The sequence below is a fragment of the Malaya genurostris genome, chromosome 3 (genome assembly GCF_030247185.1).
Source record: "Malaya genurostris strain Urasoe2022 chromosome 3, Malgen_1.1, whole genome shotgun sequence".
NCBI classification, from domain to species: domain Eukaryota; kingdom Metazoa; phylum Arthropoda; class Insecta; order Diptera; family Culicidae; genus Malaya; species Malaya genurostris.
In genome coordinates, this window is record NC_080572.1 from 191,477,249 (window position 1) to 191,502,339 (window position 25,091).

The following is a 25,091-nucleotide window of genomic DNA, read 5'->3' on the forward strand; positions in this document are numbered from 1 at the left end:
TCGTAACTTCAACAACAACGTATTGTAGTTGAACCGTTTTGAAACCAAATTCACTGTACTTACCGACGATCCAATCTGCAGCGTTGTGAGCTGCGGCATCATACCATAAGGTACACCCGCCGCTGGGTTATCGCTTGACATGATCATCGAGACGCCACGTGGCTGCACAGGCGCAACGGAATCTGTCTTGTAAGGAGTGCCAACACTAAGATGCGGTGCCTGCATTTGCACATACTGCTATTAAAAAGATCGATACAAGCAAAGCGAAGACTAAATCAGTACACCGGACTCAAGAAGACATCCAAAAAAACTTTGAACATACCTGATCTTCAACCTGTGCAATCGGTTGCGTCATCATATAGCCCCACTGGGAGCCCGGTACGGCATAGCCCCCCATTTGAGGGGTGCCGAAGCGTCCGTAAGGCATCCCGATATGGGCGCCCACGTTCACACCGATACCGTTCTGTTGCATGTTGGGATCGTACGCCACGGGGATGCCCTCGGCTCCGTCACGCCAGGTTCGCGCATTCGGATCCGGGCTCTTGAAGGGATTTTTCTTTTTTGAGCCTCCGTCGGCGAACTTCACCAGTAGTGGTTCCTTGGCGCCCTGTAGCTGAGTACCGTTGAAGATCTGAATAATCTGTTCGCACTTTTCTCGCGATTCCATCCGGGCGAATCCGACACCTGTCGATAAAGTAGATTTTCATATTTTATTTTCAATATAATTCATATAATTCAACTGATTTTTTTCCTCGTTCAGGGGGTCGATAAATTTCCGACACATATAATTTCTTAATGTTCTCATTTTTTTCAAGTCAAATTGAAAAATTCTAGAAACTGTTTCAAAAAAAAAATCGTGGCCGGAGCACAACATCTCTATATACAAGCGATCGGTAAAGCGGAATGGTGTGTTTATTTGTTTTTTTTTTACACAGAGGGCAGTAGTGTCCTTCATGCAATGCGAGAATAAATCAGCTGACTATAGGGACCATAGCAAAACTTGTAATCTGAGTTTGAAAATACTTTCTAGCGTATTTTTTTCCGGAGCCAGGAACTATTCGCGTGCGGGGTGCGAACGATTTTTCAACATTGACTGGCTAATAAATTTTGAGTCGAATTATTCGTTCTGCATCTAAATACGGCCACGTCATTCTGTCATTGCAGTTGGATTTGTGTATAATAATTATCATATTCTCTCAAACATTTAAATGAATTTTAATCGACTGGACTGGAAACACCGAAAAAAATTTTGCAACAAAATTCTAATTCCAGACCTTTAGTAAAAAATTTCTTCTGTGTATTATCTTTTTATACTTTCACTCAAAGAAATACTCCAATAAAAAGTTTAAATACTTTGATAAATGAAGTAAGTTTATTTCAAAGTTCTTCCTACTTTCGCTGAATTGCAATCATTACACCATTTGCTATTACTTTTTGTTCAGAGCAAAATAGACACAAATAACTTTTCATCCGTCAAACTTTGAAATGGGCCGCAGCTTTAAATGAATTCAACTCGATAAAAAATAACTTCTCGACTGTCAAATTTCAACTAAAAGTTCAAATAATTCGCAGTATGCTTCATATTTTTAGAATGGAGGAAGGAAATAAATTTCAATCGTAAAAATGCTCACGGATAGGCAGTTCGATGTGTATTGAAAATACGAGTCACAAAATTAACAACAAATAATCATCAGATTAATCAAAATGGAAGATGAAATAGATTGCGCCGTCACTAACACATTCAACTACGACGGCAAGGCTCTCTCGTAATGCGGAAATGAAAGTATTGATGTAAAACACATCTTCATATTAGTACGGGTGTTGTTTCGAAATGTGCCGTGCGAAACAGGGTTGCCACATATACAGATTAATTTGTATTTTATTTTTCCCGAGAAATACAGATTCAAATGTTGCGAAGGAAAGAATATCTTAACACCGCTAAAAATCCACATTTGTTTAAAAAGTGTTTGGAGTAAGCGGGATTCAAATCCAGTTTTTATTGGAGGCGGACATGGTATGTTTATGCTAAATTTTTCTATCATGTCTGGCATACATTTTTTAATATAGTTATTCATTATAACGGTTTGTTTACTCTCTCTTGAACATGCTTATGATATTTTTCGGGTTTCAAGAAAGTTTTAATAATGAATTAATAACAATCATAAGATATTATCGTTATTATCATTGCTGGTTTTTCTATATTTTGAGTTCGAACAAGATTTTCAAAACTAATTATGAAGTGCTAGTGATAATATTACGGATAGCGAATTGACATTCTTGATATACTCCAATAATTTTCAATCTTGTTGATTATTTTGAATCCGAGCTGAATAATCAATATTTCGAATGATTGATTTTAATATTTCAAACTTAATTATATAATTTGGCCATTTGTCCATTATTATTAGTATTACTTCTATAATAACAATAATAATAATATAAATATTATTAATATTATTATTATTATTATTATTATTATTATTACCATGATTATTATTGTTATTACTATTAAAATTACTATTGCAAAACCAAGATAGTCGATACATTTCAGAACGAGCCATTGCGATTGTCTCTTATTGAAATTTCCAAAAAAAATTACTTCAAATTTATTATACCTAGCCTATATTGGCAAATTTGAAAGGATGTCTCAAGTTTAGAATATACAGTTTTGGAATAGTAGCTGTTTATTGTAACTAATTTGTACTTTAGTGTAGCTGCATCGTTTCTAATTCTAGTAGTAAAAAAAGGAAAAGCTTGCACAATTCACACAATCGATCAACTAATTGTTATTCAGAAGTGTGAAGGAAGCGTGTCAGTTTTTTTTTGTATTCACGACATCCAGTTATATGTCTCTTATATTACCCATCCGCCTTTTTGTTGCTTCGTTCGGTGGATATATATATATATATATATATATATATATATATATATATATATATATATATATATATATATATATATATATATATATATATATATATATATATATATATATATATATCTATATATTTAAAATAATAGCGAAAAAAGTGTGTGTTGCTAATGTTCTCTGGTATGCGTGGGCCGATCTTCAAATGATTTTTGTTGTGACGTTTATGCGGAGGTTTTAGGCTATAGTAAATAAGGAAAACCCTTCGGGAAAGTAGAGAAAAACTAGAAAATTGGTTCGTTTAGAATTGGACATTTTCCATTCAATGCATGCTAGATCTCCAATGATTGTTTGGCGCGTATCGAGTTATGCAATGCTGCTACCCTCTGGAGAGCAAAATATGAATACTAGATTATTAATAAAACCGTTTGGTGCCGGCTGATTTGTGCAAAAATTTCACTGAGCCTACTTGATTCACGTGTTTCTTTATTTCGAATTACATGTTCAATTAACTGCCCATACTCGCATATCAGTCCCATATCGATTTTCGCCATTTTTGAGTTAGCTTTAGGAATGAAATCTATCCTCAATATACTCTCAGAAATTGCAATAAAAGTAGAGGTTTTGTTCAGTAAAATGTGAAAAAATATCAACTCATGTCTGTCCCATATGCAAAATACCCGCATATCAGTCCCATTCAGTGCAAATTTCAATAATTTTATTTGCTGAAATGTTGGAATAGTAGAGGTGTATTACCGATATTTCATGTAATAATATCATGATTTAGCATTAGGTAGCACAATATATCAAAAAATTCGGAAATAATATTTTAATCGTCTTTTTCTCGACTTGCCGATTTTCCATATGGGACTGATATGCAAGTATGGGCAGTTAAGTAAGGGCTTAATACCGTGAAGTCAAATTATAAAACCACTATAAGAAAAGAAAGTGATTACCGTTTTTTTATGATTCGTTGTTTTCCTAAAAATCCAGAAAAGTAAATTGTACCTTCTTGGTAGATATAATTATTGCTTTCACAATGCACTGAGAAAAAAGGATCAGCACACCTCAGCTGTCACTTTAAATTAAGACCGTTAACTCAAACACCAAAACTGTTCGACTCTCTACTTTTTGGATCGATTACATTCGAATTAGAAGGATGTGTTCTGTTTTTTTTCGGCTTAATTTTTTCATAAGCATTTCCCGTGCTATATCTTTGAAGGATTTTTTGGATGGGATTTTGTGTAAATTTTTCTCGAAAATTTCGTCAATTGCTTCAAACTGCAAGTTCGGTTATTTATTTGAGTCCAAACGTCTTCAATTGGCCCAAACGTGATTCGAATTGTATCAACCCAGAGTATTCCGAAATTTCAAATTATTTGCATTTGAGTTGAACAGTTTCATCCAATGTACTCGAACCATCCCATTTGCCTTCTGTTTTTAAATTACATAGGTTGAACCGAGATTTGGGAACTCATCGACATGTTTTACCTATTCGAATGATTCACTCTCTTGCTCATAAACCGTCAAACTGATTTTGTTGTATTTGGTTGAATCATTTGGGACTTTTAAGAGAAGGTAAAAACTGCTGTGTACGTGTGTACCTGAATTGGGGAAAAAAGTTGAGATCGAATGAAAAACAATTCATTGATTCATGATTCATTTCTACAGAACACTCTATCCTTCTACTTCACTTGAGCAACCATGAGGGTCGTTCGATTATTCTAACTTAAGAGTATTCGAAATAATTTCCATTCAAAGATAATTTTTGAGTTGTGAGAAATTCACAGGGACAGCTACAGGTACAGAAATAAAGGGAACAAGTACAGAAGCTAAGTTCAGGAAAAATAAAGAAGGTACAGGAACAAGTGCAGAAAGTACAAAACCAAGTACAGAAATGAGGGAAACAAGTAAAGGAAATACTGGCCCAATTGAGTGTAGAAAAAAGGTACAGAATGAGCAGATGGTACAGATATAAGTACAAAAGTTACAGGACCAAATACAGAAAATACTGGAGCAGGTATAGAACGTACATGAACAAATTCTGAAACAAGCACAGAAAGTACAGGAAAAAAAAACACACAAATTACAGAAACAAGCACACAAAGTACAAAATAAAGTGCAGACAATAGAGGAACAAGTACAGAAAAAATTTAAAGTTCAAAAGCTAATCGCAAATGTCGAGACAACAATTTTGAATGGCAAATGAGAAGAAAAAAAAGTTTTCATTCCATTCATTTTCTCATCCGTTTAACTTTTCTGTTACCGTCAATAATCGTTATGAGTCTGTAGTGTGAATTTAGAGTTTTTTTCGGATGGTAAATTGTACGCTGCTTGTTTGCGTTTCGGCAAACCATCGGTTTTATATATTTTGTCCTGTTGTCCGCGATATAAAAAGGTTGGGGCCACTATCATAGAGCATTATAATGATATTTTTCTTCAATAATCCTTAAAAATTGATAAGTAGTTTTGATTTTCTACATCTAATCTAATATTACTGCGCTACGAAGTGTGCAGGGGTCCGCTAGTTCTCTATAAATTTATTGACTAACACAGCTGAAGAATCGACGAAGTAGGTAAAATTTGTTTTCCGGTTTTGAGACATCATTTCACGAAAATTCCAAGTTTTGCCAGATCAAAGAAATGCTTTTAATTTTCAAGAGTCTGGGGCCCACTAGGAGATTGATAGTACCTATTATCTTTCTCCGGACAGTACCAGCCCAGATGCCGTGTGGAATTCGGCAGAAAAAAAAAACATAAACAAAAATAGATCCACTGGGTTCCTGCTTCCATGTCGTAAAAGGTGGCAATTGCAGGAGTTTTTTTCACTTCAGTTATCAGATTTTTGTTAATGTTTCACATCTGATTACTCTTATTACTAAATTATCTCTTCATTTAACTTTATTCATTGAATGATAATAATCAACGATCCGCTAATATTACAATTCAGTAACAGAGATAACATAGATACTTGTTTGTTTGATAAATTAATCATTTTTTCTCAGTAGCTGGCTGCCCAGATTAAGCAGTATAATAAATAAACACCAAAATGATTTCAATATCAGATATTGTTGAAACGTTCACTCGGCAAGTCTGTAAGTTTAGTGGTGCATCCGAGCATACTAACAAATATCCTTCTCCCGTGACACTTGTGGAGTGCGCAGTAGTATATACGGCCTCTATTAGTAACAACAAGTGTTGGACTAACATCCCTTCCCATTCCTAAGACGATCTACATTCAGGCCTGGCCGGCGCCGGTACTGATCAATGAATTCTGAGGTTCCCAGAAGATGTACATTGAAGGATGATTTCCCCGTACAATTTCAGCTAATCCCGATCAGTAACGGAGTAGCAACCATGGGTTCAAGTTCGAGCTCAAAGAAATGCATTTCATTTTCAGAAATCGACACCCTATTTTCTATTTGATTTTTCAACAGTTAATTACAACAACCGGTATATTTTCAAACATCACAATAAAAAAATGGAAAAAAACAGTAAAAACTCACCCTTGGACTGTGCATTCTGGTCGCGCAGTATTCTAGTCGAGATCACCTGGCCGTACTTGGACAGCAAGTTCTCGACGTCCGTTTCCTTATAGTTAAGTGGTAGATTGGCGATGTACAGATTGGTAGGATCCTGTTCTTGTTGCTGCTTGATGGCCCGATCCGAATTTCGGATTGTTTATTTGAAGTAATCGTTTCAGTTTACCACAAAAATACAATACAAATATATGTGTGTGTGATGGTTGGTTGGATTGTAAAAGAAAGAAAAACAAGAGAGTAAGTTAGTACACCTGCTGAAATTCACGAGCGGCTAGCGTTTCTAAGGTGGGAGGGTTTTTTTCCTGACCGAGCAGTTTTGTTCGTTTCTTCGAATTGAAATGTTTATCACTGCCTTCAGGGACACGAACGATGAACCCTTCGAGACAGTTCTATTTGTTGTTGGTAAGTTGAAGCTGAATCAATTGAAGGATACCACCTCCCAACGGAGGCAGACATTTTACCGGAAGATCTCATTGAAACCGGACAATCAAACTAGCTTCGGAATGATGTATTGTTTTGAATCCTCTAGTGCTAATGTAACAGAAGGACAAAGTGGAAGGGAGTACGTTATGAAGAGTGTCACGAGTACGTTCCGTGTGCTGGTCGTTATTGAAGATTTCAGGATGAACAAGAGTATGGGGGAGCAGAATTAGTAGATACGTTTGATGCGTTCGAAAGGAAACAGATAACATAACGCACGAATAACACGAAGATCCTGGCACTGTCTAGCGCAAATGTTGTTATTGATTCCTAAAGATCTTTCTCATACGCGCAACCTAAGACTGAGCTAGCCCTAAACGTAACTTACATAAATTGTGTAATATTGTTTGTTTGGCCGGCGCACTATTGTTTAAATGTAATGGTAGTTGTACTAGTAGTAAGTAGTAGTAGTAGTAGTTATATATATAGTGATGGTAGTAAAAACACACTTTTACATGGTTCGTATAATCTATACATTACTTGCTGCTGTCAACTGAGGGGTTAAGGCTATACAATTAGAACTGACTAGCAAGAGTTAGATATTGTTGTTGGTTAATATAGTGTGGCTATTCGTTAGCTAAACCTATACTGTTAAGAAACGTAGAAACTTCAAACTGTCTAAACTGTATGAGTACTATGTACACAGAGAACAAAAGGTAAACACTAGACTACCTGAACTTCCTTCAACACACTTGTTTATATGTTTGTACAAACTAGATAAATATATGTATGGCAGAAACAAGAAAATATGTGGATAAAGTCTAGCCCCTACTGCCTAACTACGATGGATGCTTGGGGAGTGGAGTCGGTATTTTGAACACAATTTAAAATTTGTCTATATTTGTACTACTGTACCGACTGACGCAAATTTCGGCGGCGTTCTTCTAAGATTTCAACGTTGATCGTTTGGAAGAACTCTTTTTTTCTTCTGGTTATGGTCTTGTTTACATTGTGTTATATAACTTTTTACTGTTCACGATGAGTTGTGGGTGTTAGTAACTGATGCACAGAATTAGTTCAGCCTCTTTATACAGCATTTTGTTTTTCGGTTGCGTTACAGGTTAGAACGAACTGTCGTTAGCAGTTACATATACATATATACAAATCTTTTCAAATTAAAATATTACGTTTGTCATACTGGTCAAGTTTGGTATGGAAATTTTTCTTTATTCAAGTCATGGCACTCGAAAAGTGGAGAAAAATATATCTATTATTTTCCACTTTTTTGTTTTTCAGTATTTAATATTTATCTAGGCACTTTGTGACTAGAGAGGTCGCAGACTGTTCAGATAAAAATGTCTATTTATGTCATTCATTAGTTACAAATGTAGTTCAAATGAAAACATTTGGGACTCCAGTTTCGAAGCGAAAAATTCAAACGATAACCTAGTGGCGTCGTTTCGCAAAGATCAAAACAATGTAGAGTTCAAGTATTATATGATTAGGCAAACATTTACTCAGTTCCGTTTATGAGACTTGTTTACAAATTATCTTTCAAATTGTTTCATTCGCTACGGCGAAGGGCAATTAAACTTCCCAAATTTCCGTATCCTTGTCACAGGGTTAAGGTTAGGTGAATTTCCGAAGGTCAACAATTAGGTTTCACATGAACCAGACACAAGCTCGCAAATTTTACGGTACAGACATAATTTGAAAATTCGCAGCAGTTTGTTTACAAGCGTAATTAATTTCAATCCCCATTCCATGCTAACATATAAGCTCAGTTATCTTGACTCAAAGAAAACCGACCCAATTTCATAGTTATTGAAACCACACTGAGGTCTCTTTTTACGCGACGGATATATGCCGCGTAAAAAAAACCGTGCAAAAAAAACCGCGTAATTTCGGAAATTTGCGTAAAAAAACCGGATAGCATCGAAAATTTAAGTAAAAAAACAAACCACAAAACTGGAGAACTTTTTTTTGAAACCAAATACCTTAAAAATGCATGAAACGTCCAGATCTGGTGTAATTTCAAACAAAAAAATTGTGGAGTTTGGCTCCAAAAAAATAAAAATGGTATATAAAAGTTATTATACTCTAGAACAGAGAAGCCAGATCTGCAGATTTGTCTGTAAATTTGCAGATTTCGTACATAGTGCTGCAGACATTTTTTGTTGTGCAGACTTTAGCAGACTTTTGAAAATCGAGTTTTTTGCAGACTTTTGGTCAAAATTTACAAACTTTTGAAATTGTAGCGACCTTTTTTTTGCTCGCCAAATCAGTTTACCGTATCATAGTTTATAGAGAAATGACTGCAGATTTGTTTTCGGATATACAGACTTTTCCAACCCTGTCTGAAGACATTTCAAATGTTTACCTGTCATCTCTAGAACCTCTGGAAACTAGAACTACTATAGATACGAGTATCAACATGGAAAGTTAATTGTGTATCGTTTCCTGTCATTACCGATTCTCGAAGCTTGGGTTGAATATTGATACCGTACAGCAGGGTGCCAATATTTTGGGATCATCTCTGAATACGTTAAGTTTAGTTTGGGCACTTCAAAGAAGACCCTATGCAAAATTTGAGCTAAATCGAATATGGGTAAGTTTGAAAATTTTCGATCTTCGAAAATCACCAAAAGGGTACAAGAGATTTCCAAAATCGAAAATTTTATGGTGATGCCAAATGTCTTAGAATTGCATGAAACGTCGAGATCGAGTGTCATCTCGAAAATTCCTTTTTTTGAAAAAAAAATCGACTCTTTGGGACTTTATCATGAGCCTATAAAGATTCACACTGAAAAAAAAAAAACAATTATACTCCCTTCGAAAAAAAAAACCCTGTGATTTTACGTCTTATTACATGAACATAAATGGAGCGTCGCAGTTCACGCAAATTTATGTGAAAGAACATTAAATAGTGTGTCTTAAATTCCATGACATGGGATTCATTAAATAAAAAAATTAACACTGATTGCGACCGCCGCGCCACTTGAACAGAGAATATTTTGATCGACTGAACCATAGAGGCACACATCTGCTTGGGTGGTAAAAGGTGTATTTAAATGCATACAGCCGCATCGCTAGCAGAATGCTGGCAGTCGAAACCAGTAACCAGTTGAAAAATTAGGTCTTTATGAATTACATCGTATGTCACCTGTAAAATTATTTTTTTTTGGTGTGTAACATTTCCAAAAATCACAAAATTTTTGCGAACTTTCCAGTTTTTAATCAAAAATAGATATTGAATAGTAGAATATGATTTTATAGTTTAAGAGCTATGAATTTGAGATCTTCAAATTCCATGATTAAAAATTACGAGAACAGCAACTTTCAGGAGAATTGTTGCTTTTAAGAAAACGCCAAATGTTGCTCCAAAGAATAAACTTGAAATAAAGATCTAAAAAGGGACGTTTTTAATTTTGTTTTTAGTGAATTTTCCAATTCTTGAAAAGGCGTCTGACTTATTTTTCAGTGCTCATTGTTTTTAGAGTGCCAAAATGATTTCCCATTTCATCTTCTTGGGCACCATTTATGTCGAAGAAACAAAGTACAAATACAAATACAAATTATAATACGGAATACTCCTGCAAATGTTCGGGGACACGTTTTACAACTAGCAGTACAATGTACTTTGATCAAATGTTGATGAAACTGGTACCATTGAAAATCGTTAACCTATACTTAACCATAGAAACAGGATTTCGTTTATTTTTCTGATCCATGTAATATGAAATATTGTCAAATAGAATCTACAGAGCGAAAACATTAACTACTAAATGTGGAAGCAAATACAAATAATTATTTTGAATTCGGTGGAAGCTACCTTTGTCTATCCATACCTCAACTTAATCTGCGTCTAGGAAAGTAAAGCTGGATATGTAATCTATAACTATTCCTACTACGGAAGTGTAATATCGAATGTTTAGTTCGGAAAATAAATGTTTTATTAACTTCCGATAAATGAGTGTTGTAAAGCACAGTATGCACAAACGCAATATCCAACAGGAATTCGTTTTTGGAAGGGAATATGGCTCGGTCAGCAAGTTTCGAGTTTCAAAGGCTTTTTGGTCAGCATTCGTGAAGAATTTAGTTTTGGCTAGTATGTATATATAATAATGAAGAGGCTAAGCATTCATTTTCAAATAATTACATGTGATAAGAGGGTATAATTTTTGTTCTTATACATGTAAAGCTTCTATGCTATTCTAACATTGTGTGACCTGAATTTTTAATTCATACAGACACAGACAAACTTTAATCCTTGTTAAGGTCTAGTGAAGCTATTTCAATGCAATATGATTCGTACTAGTTTTTTTTGAATATGATTACATCTTTCAGGTTAAGGTAAAATTAAAAACTGGATTAGGTAGAGGTTGAGGTACTTTGCAAAACTGGATTCCAGATAGAAATGCATTTATTATTGTCGTTTTCGCTTTATGCTAAACCTAACCCAGTTTCTATCCTAACTGCTGTCAAACCGTTTGTTTGAAGCTAGTTTCGAACCTAGTTTCAACATTGTTGAACTGAAAATCGAGTCAGTTTTGAACCAGGTTTTTATTTCAGGTTTTCTGAAACCCCCGTTGCTAAGTGCGAAGCCAACACAGTTTGGTGAAAAGTGTTTGTTTGATGAAACTACCCTGGGTCTGTTTCTGTTATATCAAGTGAAAACGACATATGAAACGCATTCGAGAGAGCCAAATTATCAAATGAGGGCAAGTTTCTTATCCAATTTTCAGAGTCTTTTTGTTTGAACAAAACATTTATGTTATGCATCCACGTATCAGAGTTTCTTTAAAGACTCTAAGAAGTTTTCGTCATTTTTTATTCCATTTTGTCCTTGTAATGTGGTTTTCAGTGGGGCATAGAATGCGCTGGAATTGTCCCAGAATAGCGCAATTATGAGCACCAGAATCACAGGTGCCAGGTTGCAGATTTGCATGTAAATTTTTTTTGTAAGAAGACTCTGCAATTTAGTAGTTTTGTCCAGGTTTTTGAAACTTTTATATACAATCGTCCAATTTACAGACTTCTGAAGTTGCGTTGGGTTTCTTGTTTGTTTTTTTTCATCATACTTATAAATTTTAACGGAGGATTTCAGTTTTTTTACCACCTTCGCTGTATTTTTAAAGTAAGCATTAGAGCGAATCGAGAACTAAATCGTTTGATGGAAAGCAATTACAGATTTAAAAAGTAACATTATCTAGCGACAAGAATTATTTGTTTGTTCACTGAAAGCATCAACAAGCATGTATCTGTCGAAGACGACTGAAGTTTTAACGTAGACGATTTACATTTTTATAGTAGTTCATTTTTATAGTTAATATTGATAATGTTTCGAGTGAAGCTTTAACTGAAGTTTTAAAAGGGTTGGCGATTCAATGCTTAGTGCGCTGGTCTTACAAGCCAGTGGGCGTATGTTTCAGTCCCGACCTGAAAGGATTCTTAGTGTCAATAGGAGCGTAGTACTAGCCATGCAATGATTCTGTACGTTAAGAATCGACTGCGAAGTCTGTTGAAACAGAAAGGCCAAATTCCACAAAAGGAATGTAATGCCATGGCTTTGATTTGCTCGAATGAAGCACGAGGTTTTGAAGACAAAGACATCGATTAATACAAAGTATCATTGTATAATTATTCTGGTTATAAACACATGGTCATTTAACGGTCAATTTAAAAAAAAAATTTCTGGTTTGTGGTCTCGAAGAGGTTGAATCGATGCGAATGACAGTTTCGCAATCGCAATCTTTGTTAGCCGCCAGTGAAAATTACAATACTCAAATGGAAATGACTTGATTTGGTGAATCATAGAATGCATAAATTTATGATTCTTCTAGTATTGTCAACTGGTGTCTGTTAGTGTCTGAAAAAACGGAAGGTTTTATAAATTATTGATATTGCGAACAGAGAGCTCGGTGGAAGCCGGAGATATTGTATTCTGTTGTATCTAATGTCAGTGTAGATATTCAAATATGCATTTACCTATTAAACCCAAACCTCCGTTTACGTAAACTTTTTTTACGTTACCTCTTTTTACGTAACTCTTTTTATGAACAAAATCCCAAATAACGTAAACTGTTTTTACGAACCTACTTCGTAAAAAGAGGTTTTTGCATACAATGAAAATCATTTCCGGCTCATTTATATACCATGGAAATTACTACAATATGGGTATTTTTGGAACGGGTTTGATGAGTACATGTCAGAAAACGATGTTTGAGGTGGTTCTGAATTCCAAGATGGCGACTTCCGGTTTATTGATATTCCTTGAAAACCTTTACAATATGGGTATTTTTGGAACGGGTTTGATGAGTAGATGTAGGAAGACGATGCTTGAGGTGGTTCTAAATACCAAAATGGCGACTTCCGGTTTATTGTTATTCCTTAAAAACATCTATAATATGGGTATTTTTGGAACGGGTTTGATGAGTAGATGTCGATGTTTGAGGTGGTTCTGAATTCCAAGATGGCGACTTCCGGTTTATTGATATTTTTTGAAAACCTATACAATATGAGTATTTTTGGAACGGGTTTGATAAGTAGATGTCGGAACACAATGTTTGGGTTGGTTCTGAATTCAAAGATGGCATAGCATAGTTTCAACAGTCTTGATAATCTGAAACTGATTTGTCTGGTGTTTTAACCTTTTTCTACTGAATCCGGCTATAATTTAGATCTCCCGCAGATATTAGGCTACTGCTTCAAAAATGTTAGCTCTTACTAATGAAAACCGTTCCGAAAATATGCATATTGTGAAGGTTCGAACTATTCGAGAAATATCGACACAAATTGTAAGGGTTATCAAGGAATGACCGGAAGCCGCCATTTTGGATTTCAGAACGACCTCAAACATCGTCTTCCTACATCTACTCATCAAACCCGTTCCGAAAATACCCATATTCTGATGGTTTGTCACGAATATCGATGAACCGTAAGTCGCCATCTTGGAAATTAATGCGACCTAGAATATCCTTTTCCTGCAAATACTAATAATTTTTGTTCCATAGTTACCCATTATTTTATACCTATACAATAATATGCATACATAGGGAAATCTGTTTTTTACGTCATAATTCGATTTACGAAGTTCCGATTTTTACGTAAATGGAGGTTTGGGTGGGGTTTTTTCTACAAAACGTTTTTGGAGTGATGGTCATTATGACATCAACTTCATCCAAGTAATTACTTTTGTATCTGAAGCGACTTCCGTAATAAGGACCTAAATTCACTTCACCAGTGTTTAAAATTTGTATAAGAAAGTTATCAAACATTCATACACCTTTTCAGACGATTTTAATCATATTGATGTTTCAATTAATCTGAAAAATCTTGAAATGAATTTTTCTTCAATATTTTCCAATGTGACATCGAGGAAAACAGTGTGTTGAAAAGAAAATGGTTCACCCAACGTGATGATTTATTTTACCTAAATAAAAGGGAATATAAACATGTAAATGTTGAAAAGAGAAATTTTTGTTTTTATTTTTATCAAACTAGTTGACTTAAACAACAATACAGTTTAGTCATTAATCTTAGTGAACCCGATATTTGTGATACGCACTGTAGGTATTATTTTTTTGCTTTAGTTGCAAAAACAACTTGCTCAAGCGGTAATACATACCTATGAGAGTAACTTTGATGAACTCAACTTTTCGTTCAATATCTTTGAAAAGTGATGTCAGGTCTGTTCATTTTTTCGCGAGATGAAAACCGAATAAAAATTATCTGATTCGATTTTTGTTTTCATTGCGTATGTGATACTGTATTTCTGAAACTTTTATGATAATATTCTCATGTCGGCAAGTTTTACGATTATTTCAAGCAGATAAATCTGGTACAACTTATTTGCAAGTTTCGAATTGTTTTTCTAAAAATGAAGAAAACTGCACACACTGACCTAAAATTTCATGAGGCAGTCAAGACAATGCGGACTCGACAGCAGAATAGTTTTTACTGCGAGGTTTTCAATTCGGCTTATCAGTTTTTACCTTGCGGAGAGATATACATCCATTTCGGCATATATTGAGTCCGATACAATTATAACAGCCATTTGGAAAATTTTTGATAAGTTGAACAATTGTTTTAGTTACTTCGTTTTTACATGACGATGTGAAAATTTCGGCAGTACTTCTATAACTACTAGTGCCACGTGGGCAAGTTGGTGATTTGCTGCACAATTGTGTTAGATATACTTAAAATTGTTCTATACACGGAAAGACTGAAATCATAATTTTGGCGAAAAAATTAGTTGATTTTCTGATTTTAGTTAGTTATTTTTTGAGACAACTAAAAAATCTTACTTTTGCTAATTTATATTTATTAATTCTGATTCCCTTAATAATAATAAATTATTTGTTGAAATAACTATTGTTTTAGGTGAATTCACCAACTAAACGTGCTGTCATTTCTTAGCTAAGGCACACATCATTTCCATTCAACTAATTTTTTAGTTGAATAGAATGAATAGAAGAGATAAAACGTTGTTTTCAACCAACATAAATGGTTGAATTGGTTTCTGCAATTTGCAGCTATATGGCGCTCTGTCACCGAGAAAATGTAAACACCGTAATGACTACTAGTCACTATATGGCACACTAGTACCGAAAAATTTCAGTCGCGGTTGCCTTTTCTATATTTGCTGGTATAAATACGATGTTGTATTGGAGAAAAAGACATAAATGAAACATAAACTTCTTTTTTTATAAATTTCTAAATCGATTTGTAAAAATGACATAAACTCTTTGTGGAAAGTGTATTTATGTTTGAAGTGTATTTATGTGTATGTTTGACATAAAGACACCATAACTAAGTTCAGGTTTTGCAATGACTGAGCGGAAACATATATTGCAAAAGCCAAATGAATGGAAAACTAACAGAAAAGATGATTTTTTGGAAAAAGATACGCTCAGAGATAGGACTCGAACCTGCGTTCTTATGCATTCCGTGCATACGCGCTACCATTTCGCCACTCTGAATCTTGTCTTAGTCCCTCTAAAACGCCAGAGCGAGAAGACTAGTGTTATGTCATTTTTACAAGTCGATTTAGAAATTTATATATGGATATATCGTAACACATACGAAAAACATCAAAAAAATTTGCAAGTAGTTTCAACAAGACTGTCCTTTTTAGCTTTTTAATGGATTGTTTTGCTTTGATACTTCTCATGAGTTTTTGGCTAATAAACTTGTTAATAAAACCCATTTCATTTTTGTTTTCTTTGTGCTGTCCTTCAGTAATGATGGTGATAGATAAATAGAAACAAATTTTCTGATCTTAGTAACAAAATTAGTTGTCAATGAGAATTTTGTGTTGGATTGAAATATTGCTGGTTTGTGTACAGGATATTCGACAACTAAACACATTCTCTATAAATAAGAGTTTTTTTTCAGCAAAGTGATTTCTCAATTTTAACTAATTTTATAGTTATTTTGGAAATTTTTTTGTTGAAATCAACTAATTCAAAAACAGTAATACGAATTTGGCGCAGAGCTAATTTCGGTCGTTCCGTGTAGTGATTTTTTTCGGTATTATCGTAGAACTTAACAGGTATAAGGTTCACAACCGATTTCAATATATTTAAAAATCTTTCTGAACATATCTAACATAAAAAAAAACAATTCTAAAACAATTGTAGAACCTATTGAAATATCAATAAGTTACATTTGCTACTTGGGTTATTTGGATTTGGTACAACGATTAGACGAAAGTGCATGCAAAAAATGCCGAATTCGGAAATCTTCCAGAGTCCCAGAGAGTCGATATTTTCCAAAAGTTTAGCATCAACATAAAACTTTCGATTTCGGTTGATGTATGACATATATAGAAGATTTATAGAAAGTTGTTTTTGTTTTACACTTACAAACTCTAATGCATATCTCGAATACGCAAGACTGAATTACAGAATTCGTATAGCGCAGGCACCATCTGAATTGGGACTAGGAAAATATCCCACTAATACCGGACTTCATCGTAATCGTGAGATTTTTCAATTAGGGCTCCAACCAAAAAACGTGTAAATCACCTTGAAAAATCCCTGAGACCTGAACTATACACACCCTTCCTTCCTTTGATCGGACTTTTCCGGTGCTTTTCGCAAAGCCATACCAGCTGAAGGGAACAACATAAAGCATAACCCCCGGCTGAATGCGCTGCGGTATTGGCCTAAAACTGCACTGGGCACCTTCGTTGGTTTCCATACGGTTTCCCTCGTATGTGCCGCCGGTGTGCGTGTGTGTATGTGTGTTTCCCTTGCCCGACCAAAGTAACGGGCCAAAGAAAGGCAATTAAGCTTTCCGGCTGTACACAATCCACTTGATTGGATTAAAAATTCATAAAATTATTATACTCCACTGTAGACCGGGTGCCCCTACGGAGACAAACTCGTCGTCTCGCACGGTTACACTCACAAACATAGACACGGGAGAACTCAAAAAGCTCGTTCGAAAGGATACAGATTTTTCACTCTAGCACTATCCAACAGAAGATATTCGACTATAAGCTGTTTATGTACGATTATATAAATATATGTATACTGTTTACTAGGCAGACTAGGAAATCTATAGAAACGATTTGCTTCAAACGGCTTATACGAGATTTTTTCTATTTAAAGTTGGGAATGGAGAAATAATATTCGTATAATGTATATTTTTCGGCTGGCTGGTTGGATTAAAATGAGATTCTACTGTATGAGTTATATGAGGCTCTAAGGCTTTGTAGGGGAAGAATGTAGCAAACGTTCGACTATAAACTCTAGGAACTCAAACGCTGGACCGAACAATCCGGTTCTGTTTGCTAATAATCTCTAAATATAGTTTAAATAAATGTGGAACTAACTCTCGAGACAAACTAAACGGAAAGCCAAACTCGCTAGGAATCAAGATAAAACGATCGTGGAGGAAAATTGAACAGTACGAGACACACTCTTTGGATTTTCGGTTGTAGCTTAGAGGGAAGAGGGTCGCTAATGGGATTTCTAGATAGAAAACGCTTGGGCGGTTAAATATGGTCTGCTCTAGAATCTAAGTGACTATAAACTAGTACTGGTTCTGGTGGACTGAATCAGGTGGAGTGGACAGAGTAGGACGGAATGAAGGATCAACTTAACTTTGATTACAAATATAAACAACAAAATAGTTCGGAACAAATTGTATGCACGTAAAAGTCAACGAGAAACGAGGAGGGAGGAGATTCTTTGGTCAGGTTAGGGAAGCAATTTGTTAACTCAACAATGTCGGTTTTTTTTGTGGGTAAACTTGTCTTTCAACTCAAAAAGTTGGTGCGCTTGGTGTTTTTTAAATTTTTTTTTAGGTTAGTCAGTGTGTCAAAGTGCGTTAATTATGTGCAACGGTTAGGCGAACCAATTGAACAAATTCTCATGACCGAGGTGAACCGTTGTTAGTACTTGGGGGCAGCTAATTTTTTGCTGGTTAGCATCATTCTGGTTGCAGTTTGAGGATTGGGTTTGTGTACATTTTCGGGGAAAACGAAGAATAGTTGGGATGTTGTAGAAAGTAAAAGAAAGAAGATAGATAAAGACTCTTTTTCAGTGTTGAATATTGTATTCGGAAGCAGATTAAATTATTATTCCCTATATTCGATATCCGTTCAATGTTTCACTCATCTTGTATTCTAGGATGCAGTTTAATACAACCTATCTAATATAAATATTCGTAAGATGTTTAAAACTTGTTTAAGTGCTAGAATGAATTTTTTGTTTTTATATAAGCTTTAAAATAAATTGCCTACAATTCTTGATCAAAACTAAGTTACCATCCTTTTGATTCTTCAAAATCTCAAGAAATGACGATGAGCTAACCCGATAACACGAGTTTTTTTTAAATCATCAACTCCTTTTTTAATATTCAGGAAGCCGGTGAAAATTATTAGAGTTTGACAAAAAGTCTTTAATTTCCATCAGTATTTTACGATTCAATTGTTTAATTCAAATGCAACATTTCTGCTAACGATCTGATCAACTGAGGTGCATTTTTTATTATCAACATCATCACTTACTCGATAAGAAATAGATAAATAAAATATTAAGAATGAGTCGTCACTCTTCTTCGATCCCAAGAACATTAGACTCTGACATTAGGCTATTCAGAAAATATAGGGTAAGGTGTTCGGTTGCCGACACCCCACTGTAACTTTTGGCAGAAAGCAGGTAGCGTCATTCCGACAAATGTCATGTGTGTGTGTGTGTGTAAAAGCAGCACGTTATTTTTATTATTATTGTAGGTTTATTTCATCTCGACTTTAACCGTATGGTCTTTCGCCGAGAGAGCAGAACGTTCTTTTTGTGCCGAATACTTGAGCGAACAGACGCAAATTTAAATTGCGATAAAAGTTTTTTCTGACTTTTTTTTATAGTATCATAGATTAAAAAGCATCAATCGAAAAGGTGAGTGGATTGAATATTTATGAGGTGAAATCGATCTATTCCGTGATTTAATACCGGATGCTATCAAAATTTTCGCAACCAATTTTCAAAATATCAACCGATTTCGGTTACCGGCACCCCAAGGTGTTCAGTTACCGACACTCCATTTTTTTCGACAAATCGTGAAAAATTATCAGTGACATGCAGTGATGCCAAATCTGCAAACTTGTTCGTAAATTAGCAAATTTCGTAGTTAACGGTCAAATCATTTTTCGTCTGAAGATTTTTTACAGACTTTTGAAACTTCGATTGTTTGCCGACATTCGACAGAATTTACAGACTTTTGAAAATTGGTGCGATCTTTTTGTTTTTACTAACTAAACTTATAGTTTAGCTGGCATCTCTGGTGACATGCAACACGTGAACAAATTGACAGCTTCAATACAACCGTCATATAAGTAAACACTTTGGTTATCTGGTTCCGTTCGCCATGGCGACTCCAAACAAATCGTCAAAGTTAAGGAAAATTAAGTTTAATGCACTGATTAATGCTATTAAACGTTGCTTAGTGGATAAGAAGCCAATAAATTCGACTGAAGTAACGTAATTAATACCGCGAAACCGGTGGAAGACTAGCTAAATCAACACCAAATCAATCTTAACTCACTTCAACGTGACCTCATATTCCCAGAGGCTCGATAACTGTTTAAAACAGTGTATGTTAGCATACACAGCCATCATTCCCATGTTTCGTTCTATTGTTCGACGGGTCGAGACATTTAACTATCAGGTGTTGGAATCAATCCGCAGTGTTTTACGAAAGATGGCGTTAGCCAACTACTCGTAGTCGCACAAACAAAAGTAAATATGCTCTTGGAAGCAACTGATATTGCGTTTTGTTGCCAGTATACAAAATTTCGTCATAGTATTTTTTTGTTTCGTTTATAGAGGTTTCAACCTTAAGGTTATTTGTCTCTTCTGGCCAGAAAAACACTTGTGGAGTTATCCAAATCACTTAAAGTATGTAAAGATGGGGTCAAACTGTTTACTTGCAATAATTCGAACACTACATTTCACATCCCATCGGGTACGCCCTCTATTCGTGGGCTCTAGCATTAGCTACAATTGTCATATGTTCATTTGACAGTTCGTCCCCTCAGTTGAATATCATTCTTCTAAGAGTACGAAAGTATCGATTTTCTCCACAACACACAACTCCACAAAGTGAGTACTGTAGTGGCACTCCCAAACGCAGAAAATCCTGGGGATTGCCGGGTTATGCTTTGACATTATCTCCCACCCACCAAATCCATCAGACATTGTTCCATTAGGTTACCTTTTGTTCCGAACCAATGACGCATGCCTTGTCAGAGTTTTTTTTTGTTTTTTTCAATTATAGAGGTTTTAACCATAAGGTCATTCGCCTCTTCGGGCCCGAAAAACTTTCTGACCCTTTGTGCGGGGTTGGGAATCGAACCCAGATGGGCTACACGAAAGACATCGACTAACCCATCATGCTACACCCGTCCCTAGCAGCATTTTGAAAACTATGAAATGACCAAAAATGGGATCGATTCATTGATCGAATCTAACGAAAACTAGTGTTTTCAACGCGGTACCCGAGCGTTACCAGAAAGATGGCAAACAGTGTTGGATAACGAGGGACAATTTTTTTTTAAAAACGTTGCTATAATGATACTTCCATAAACAAATTCTAAACTTTGCAAAAACGCTAATAATCAATTCCAACACCTGATATCTTGTAAATTAAATTTTCTTCCGACTTTCTTTTATTTTGTTCTTTTTTGCTGGTCAAACGCTTCACTTCATTGAGCTGATTTCTAGATGTTATTTCCTCATATTTTCTGGATTGCTGATTCACAGAAAAATTCCTAGAACATGCGATTTACTGATTTGGTAGATACCTTTTAGTAAATTTCATTTTCGTAGCTATATTCATTATCATTTTCTTTTGTTTCTTGTTAAATATCTACAAATAAAAAAACTTCATGACGGTTTAATTCATTGCGGAATATAATGAAATAAATTATTCATGATCTGAGTTTCTGCTTTACGTATCCAAAGATGAAAACATCTTTCGGGTGCTGATCTAGAGCACCGAAGTGCAATAAATTTTCTGACCATTTACTTAAATAGAAAAAAAAACTTTACGTCTGCTCGGCTTGTTTATGTTTGTAAACTGCCAATGCACTAATTAGTCTAAGACGAAACATACAAGTATGTAAAATGGCTCAGGGCACTTTGGATAAATTGATTGTCCACGAGGTATTGAAACCCCTAAATAAGTATATGTCAACTCGTTTCGAATTCCCTAGTATTTTGAGCATGGAGTGCTTCGAATGACATTACTAGTTGAAACGGCGAAAATTAGTGTTCAGCAGAAGAAATCAACAACCAAGAAACTGTATAGGGAGCTTATATAATTGTTTTGAATAGGAAAGTTATTCACTTCAGTTTACTTCACTTTCAGCACGATTGGTTTTACGAAGTAACGTGGAATGCTTCGTGCGTGCGGAGTGTTTTTGATGTACTAAATGTGTGTTATTACTTGTTTCGTATGTGCATTTCGTTTAGTAAATGGATGCAATTTCAAACATCTTAAATCATCATCGTAACATTTTAGATTTGTGATTTGAAGAGTCCTGATTGATCCTGATTACTACTAGTTTATTCAAAATTCTTCAAGGATTTTGTTTCATTAGTACAAAAAATCCTGTAAGAGGTTTCATAGAACTCCAAATCCCACTGAACTTGTACTCAATAATGGTATCAGTATGACATTAGGATCGAGCTAAATAAGCTTTCCTGTTGAATTAAAATGTGACCTTGAGGGAAATTTTTTCTATAGTCTCTATTTGATTATTTCCGATTATTTTATCATATATTTTTCAACAAGAAAAATGTGAAGAAGAGTAAATCGAATGAGTTTACTAAATTTTGAATTAAATTATCAAATTCTATTGTAATTTTAACATGTTTTTCAAGCATGTAAATGTTGAAAGCGAATACAGGCACGGATTTAGTCTATAAGCCCGTAGCCTAGCTGGGTTCGCCTCACAAATCTGCACTCGGGGTCAGGAAGCTTTTCTGACCCGAGAGGCGAATTACCGCAGGGTTAGAAAATATTTGCAAAAAAGGTTTCAGTTTCAGTAAATTCAATAGAAAAAGTAAAGTATTGACGAATCGAAGAAGAAACGCAAAAAAATACATTACAGTTCGAATAAATTTCTATGTTCTGGACGAAAAACCAATATTATTTTACTGTGCTTTACACAAATTATTATTTTTTCTGTATTTCTACTCAATTTTTTGAAGAAAATTGTTGATTTGACATGCTATACGGTCCATAAAAGTTTTCAAATCGATTTGGATGGTTTGCCTCCAACTTGCTTGGAACTGTTCATAGTAAACAAATTTATGTTGACCTCAAAACTCTCATCGATCGGATGAGTGCAAAAATTGCCAATATTATGTTTTCATTTTCATTCCTTAAATTGTTTCTTTCGATTAGCAGAAAAATAAAATGATACAATTATAAGAAACTAAAATAGGAAACTCCCAGGAACATTGTGACATATTCATGAAATCGTGGAAATCATTCACGTTTTCTGTCGGTTGATGTTGACTTCGATTTATGAATGCGTATTAAAATTATTCGCTATTACAGGGTCCGGCACTCGAAGTGTAACCAACTTCAGACCTTCGAGCCTGGCGTCAAGGTAAATGCGAAATATTATTGGGAAAGTATTCTGGAGGTTGCTTTGAAGTCGTGGGCAGACAAACATTTCGGTGGCAGACCATGGACGTTTCAGCAGGACTCGGCACCGTCTCACAAAGCTCGAGTGAACCAAGAATGGCTGAAAAACAACGTTCCGAACTTCATCACGTCCACACAATGGCTCTCGAATTCACCAGATGCGAATCCAATGGATTATTCTCTTTGGGCCATTTTGGAGAGCAAAGTCCGAACTAAAAGATACACCAGTCTCGAGGCGAGTGGGCCAAAATACCTGCAAGTCACATTCGGGCAGCTTGCGATTCGTTTTTTGACCGTGTCAAGGCCATAGTCAAGGCAAAAGGTGGTCATATCGAGCAAAAGTGAATAGATTCTGAATTTAGTATTATTTTTACACATTTTGTACTTTGAATTAAGTAAAAGTAATTTTCCAAACTGAATTTAATGGGTTACACTTCGAGTGCCGGACTCTGTAGTGTGATAGATTGCAAAATGAACAATACAACTTACACTTTTAATAGCATTTGTGTGAACTGAATAGGGCGAAACATTAATCGGAATGTCGAAAATTCCGCCTTTTTTTTTAAATCAAACTCTCACCTAGTTAACAAGTTAGATGTAGCGGCTACACATGAAGGATGAAAAAAATGTAATTTTCAAACACAATGAAATCTCTTCCTGTAAAAAAAATCTATTCTGACAGCACCCGCATAGGTTTCCTGTGCACCGTTTGTTGAATCCATTTTATTCATTAATTATATAACAATAATGACAGCTTTGTTTATGTTCACGGTGAAAGGGTGAATAATATTCGTTTTTCATCACTTAATAGCCGCAAGTCAGAAAAGCTATGACAAAGGCCGATGATTGGCAGTAGATATCAATAATGGACGAATTGAACAGGCTGGTGGCCTGTGTGAATCAACCAACACGTATTACACTAGCATTAGGTGTCGTAATTAAAGTAGGATTTGAACATATGTTCATTTACCAAGCTGATGTGTTGTTATTCTTAGAATAACGTAATAACTGATGCGACATCAAAATAACATACGATTAGGGGATGGGTATAGCGTGATGGGTAAGTCGATGCCCTTTAACGCAGCCCACCTGGGTTCGATTCCCAACCCCGCACATAGGGTCAGAAAATTTTTCTGGCCCGAAGAGGCGAATGACCTTAAGGTTAAAACCTCTATAATCGAAACAAAAAAAAAAAACATACGATTAAAAAAAACACGCACACATTTACTATAATTTATTTCGTTGATCCAGAAGCATATAATATGTTAGTCTTCCCAATTGAGTGCAGTTTATACACTCCGATTGCATTGAAGCAAGCAAGAATATGTTTCTAGTGTTAATCTATGCCATCTTCCAACGGAAGAAACAGAGCAAGATAAGATCAGTGAGTAGATGCACAAATGTGGATAAACTTTTACCGCTCAAACTTTCCAACCATGGCACACCGAGCGCTGCATTCCAGTGCACAATTATTCTGGTGCAATGCCAAAACTGGCAGACTCCCAATTCAATTGGAAACAAGTGAGAAGGCCTTCGCACCTGCACCTCCAACACTTTGACGCCTTAACGCTCAAGATGTCGAGTGCTCGAACATCTGGGAATAAGCTCTTTAAACTGTACAATAAGCACTATACACAAGTTATTCAATAACTCCACGGCAGCTGCTCCTTGAGAGTGCTTGCAGAGCAAACTTGAAATTCAAAACACAACGGCAGGTTATAATCCCCGCGAGAAACGAGCACCTGAAAATCTGCCTCGCCATTTTTCATCATCATTGTAGTTGTACTCATCTAGCGCCGCAATGAAAGCAACAAAAAAAAAAAGCCGCGAAAGGTGAGTGTGATGTGGTTTTTTCAAAGAGGGATTTTAGTTTTTCTTTAAGTTGTTATGTACTTGGGATACTTTGCTTCGCATCGCGTATTTTTATTCTCCATCGCCTACGGATACTGGCGGCAGATGAAAATTCTGGTGATTTCTTTTTTTTTGTTATACCCACAACTTTTCAGGAATTAATTCCACAAGAAAACTTCCTATGGAGCAAATCGACTCAATTGCTTCGAAAAACATACTTGATTGAATATTCAAACACTGATAAC

General features: G+C 35.3%; 1 protein-coding gene across 13 annotated transcripts in view; it reads right to left on the reverse strand.

Moving 5' to 3' along the window:
* The window catches only part of LOC131439125 (protein alan shepard), a 553,131-nt gene that overhangs the window by 11,110 nt on the left and 516,930 nt on the right, over positions 1-25,091 (reverse strand). For 9 of the 13 annotated variants that reach the window (XM_058609775.1, XM_058609774.1, XM_058609773.1 and 6 more), the window contains 3 exons: positions 6,376-6,520; positions 323-684; positions 64-237 (listed from right to left, as the gene is read on the reverse strand). In XM_058609775.1, the coding sequence (XP_058465758.1) occupies positions 64-237; positions 323-684; positions 6,376-6,520 (681 nt within the window). The remainder of the gene's footprint in view (positions 1-63; positions 238-322; positions 685-6,375; positions 6,521-25,091) is intronic. The other 4 variants (XM_058609781.1, XM_058609776.1, XM_058609778.1 and 1 more) reach the window with 3 other exon arrangements.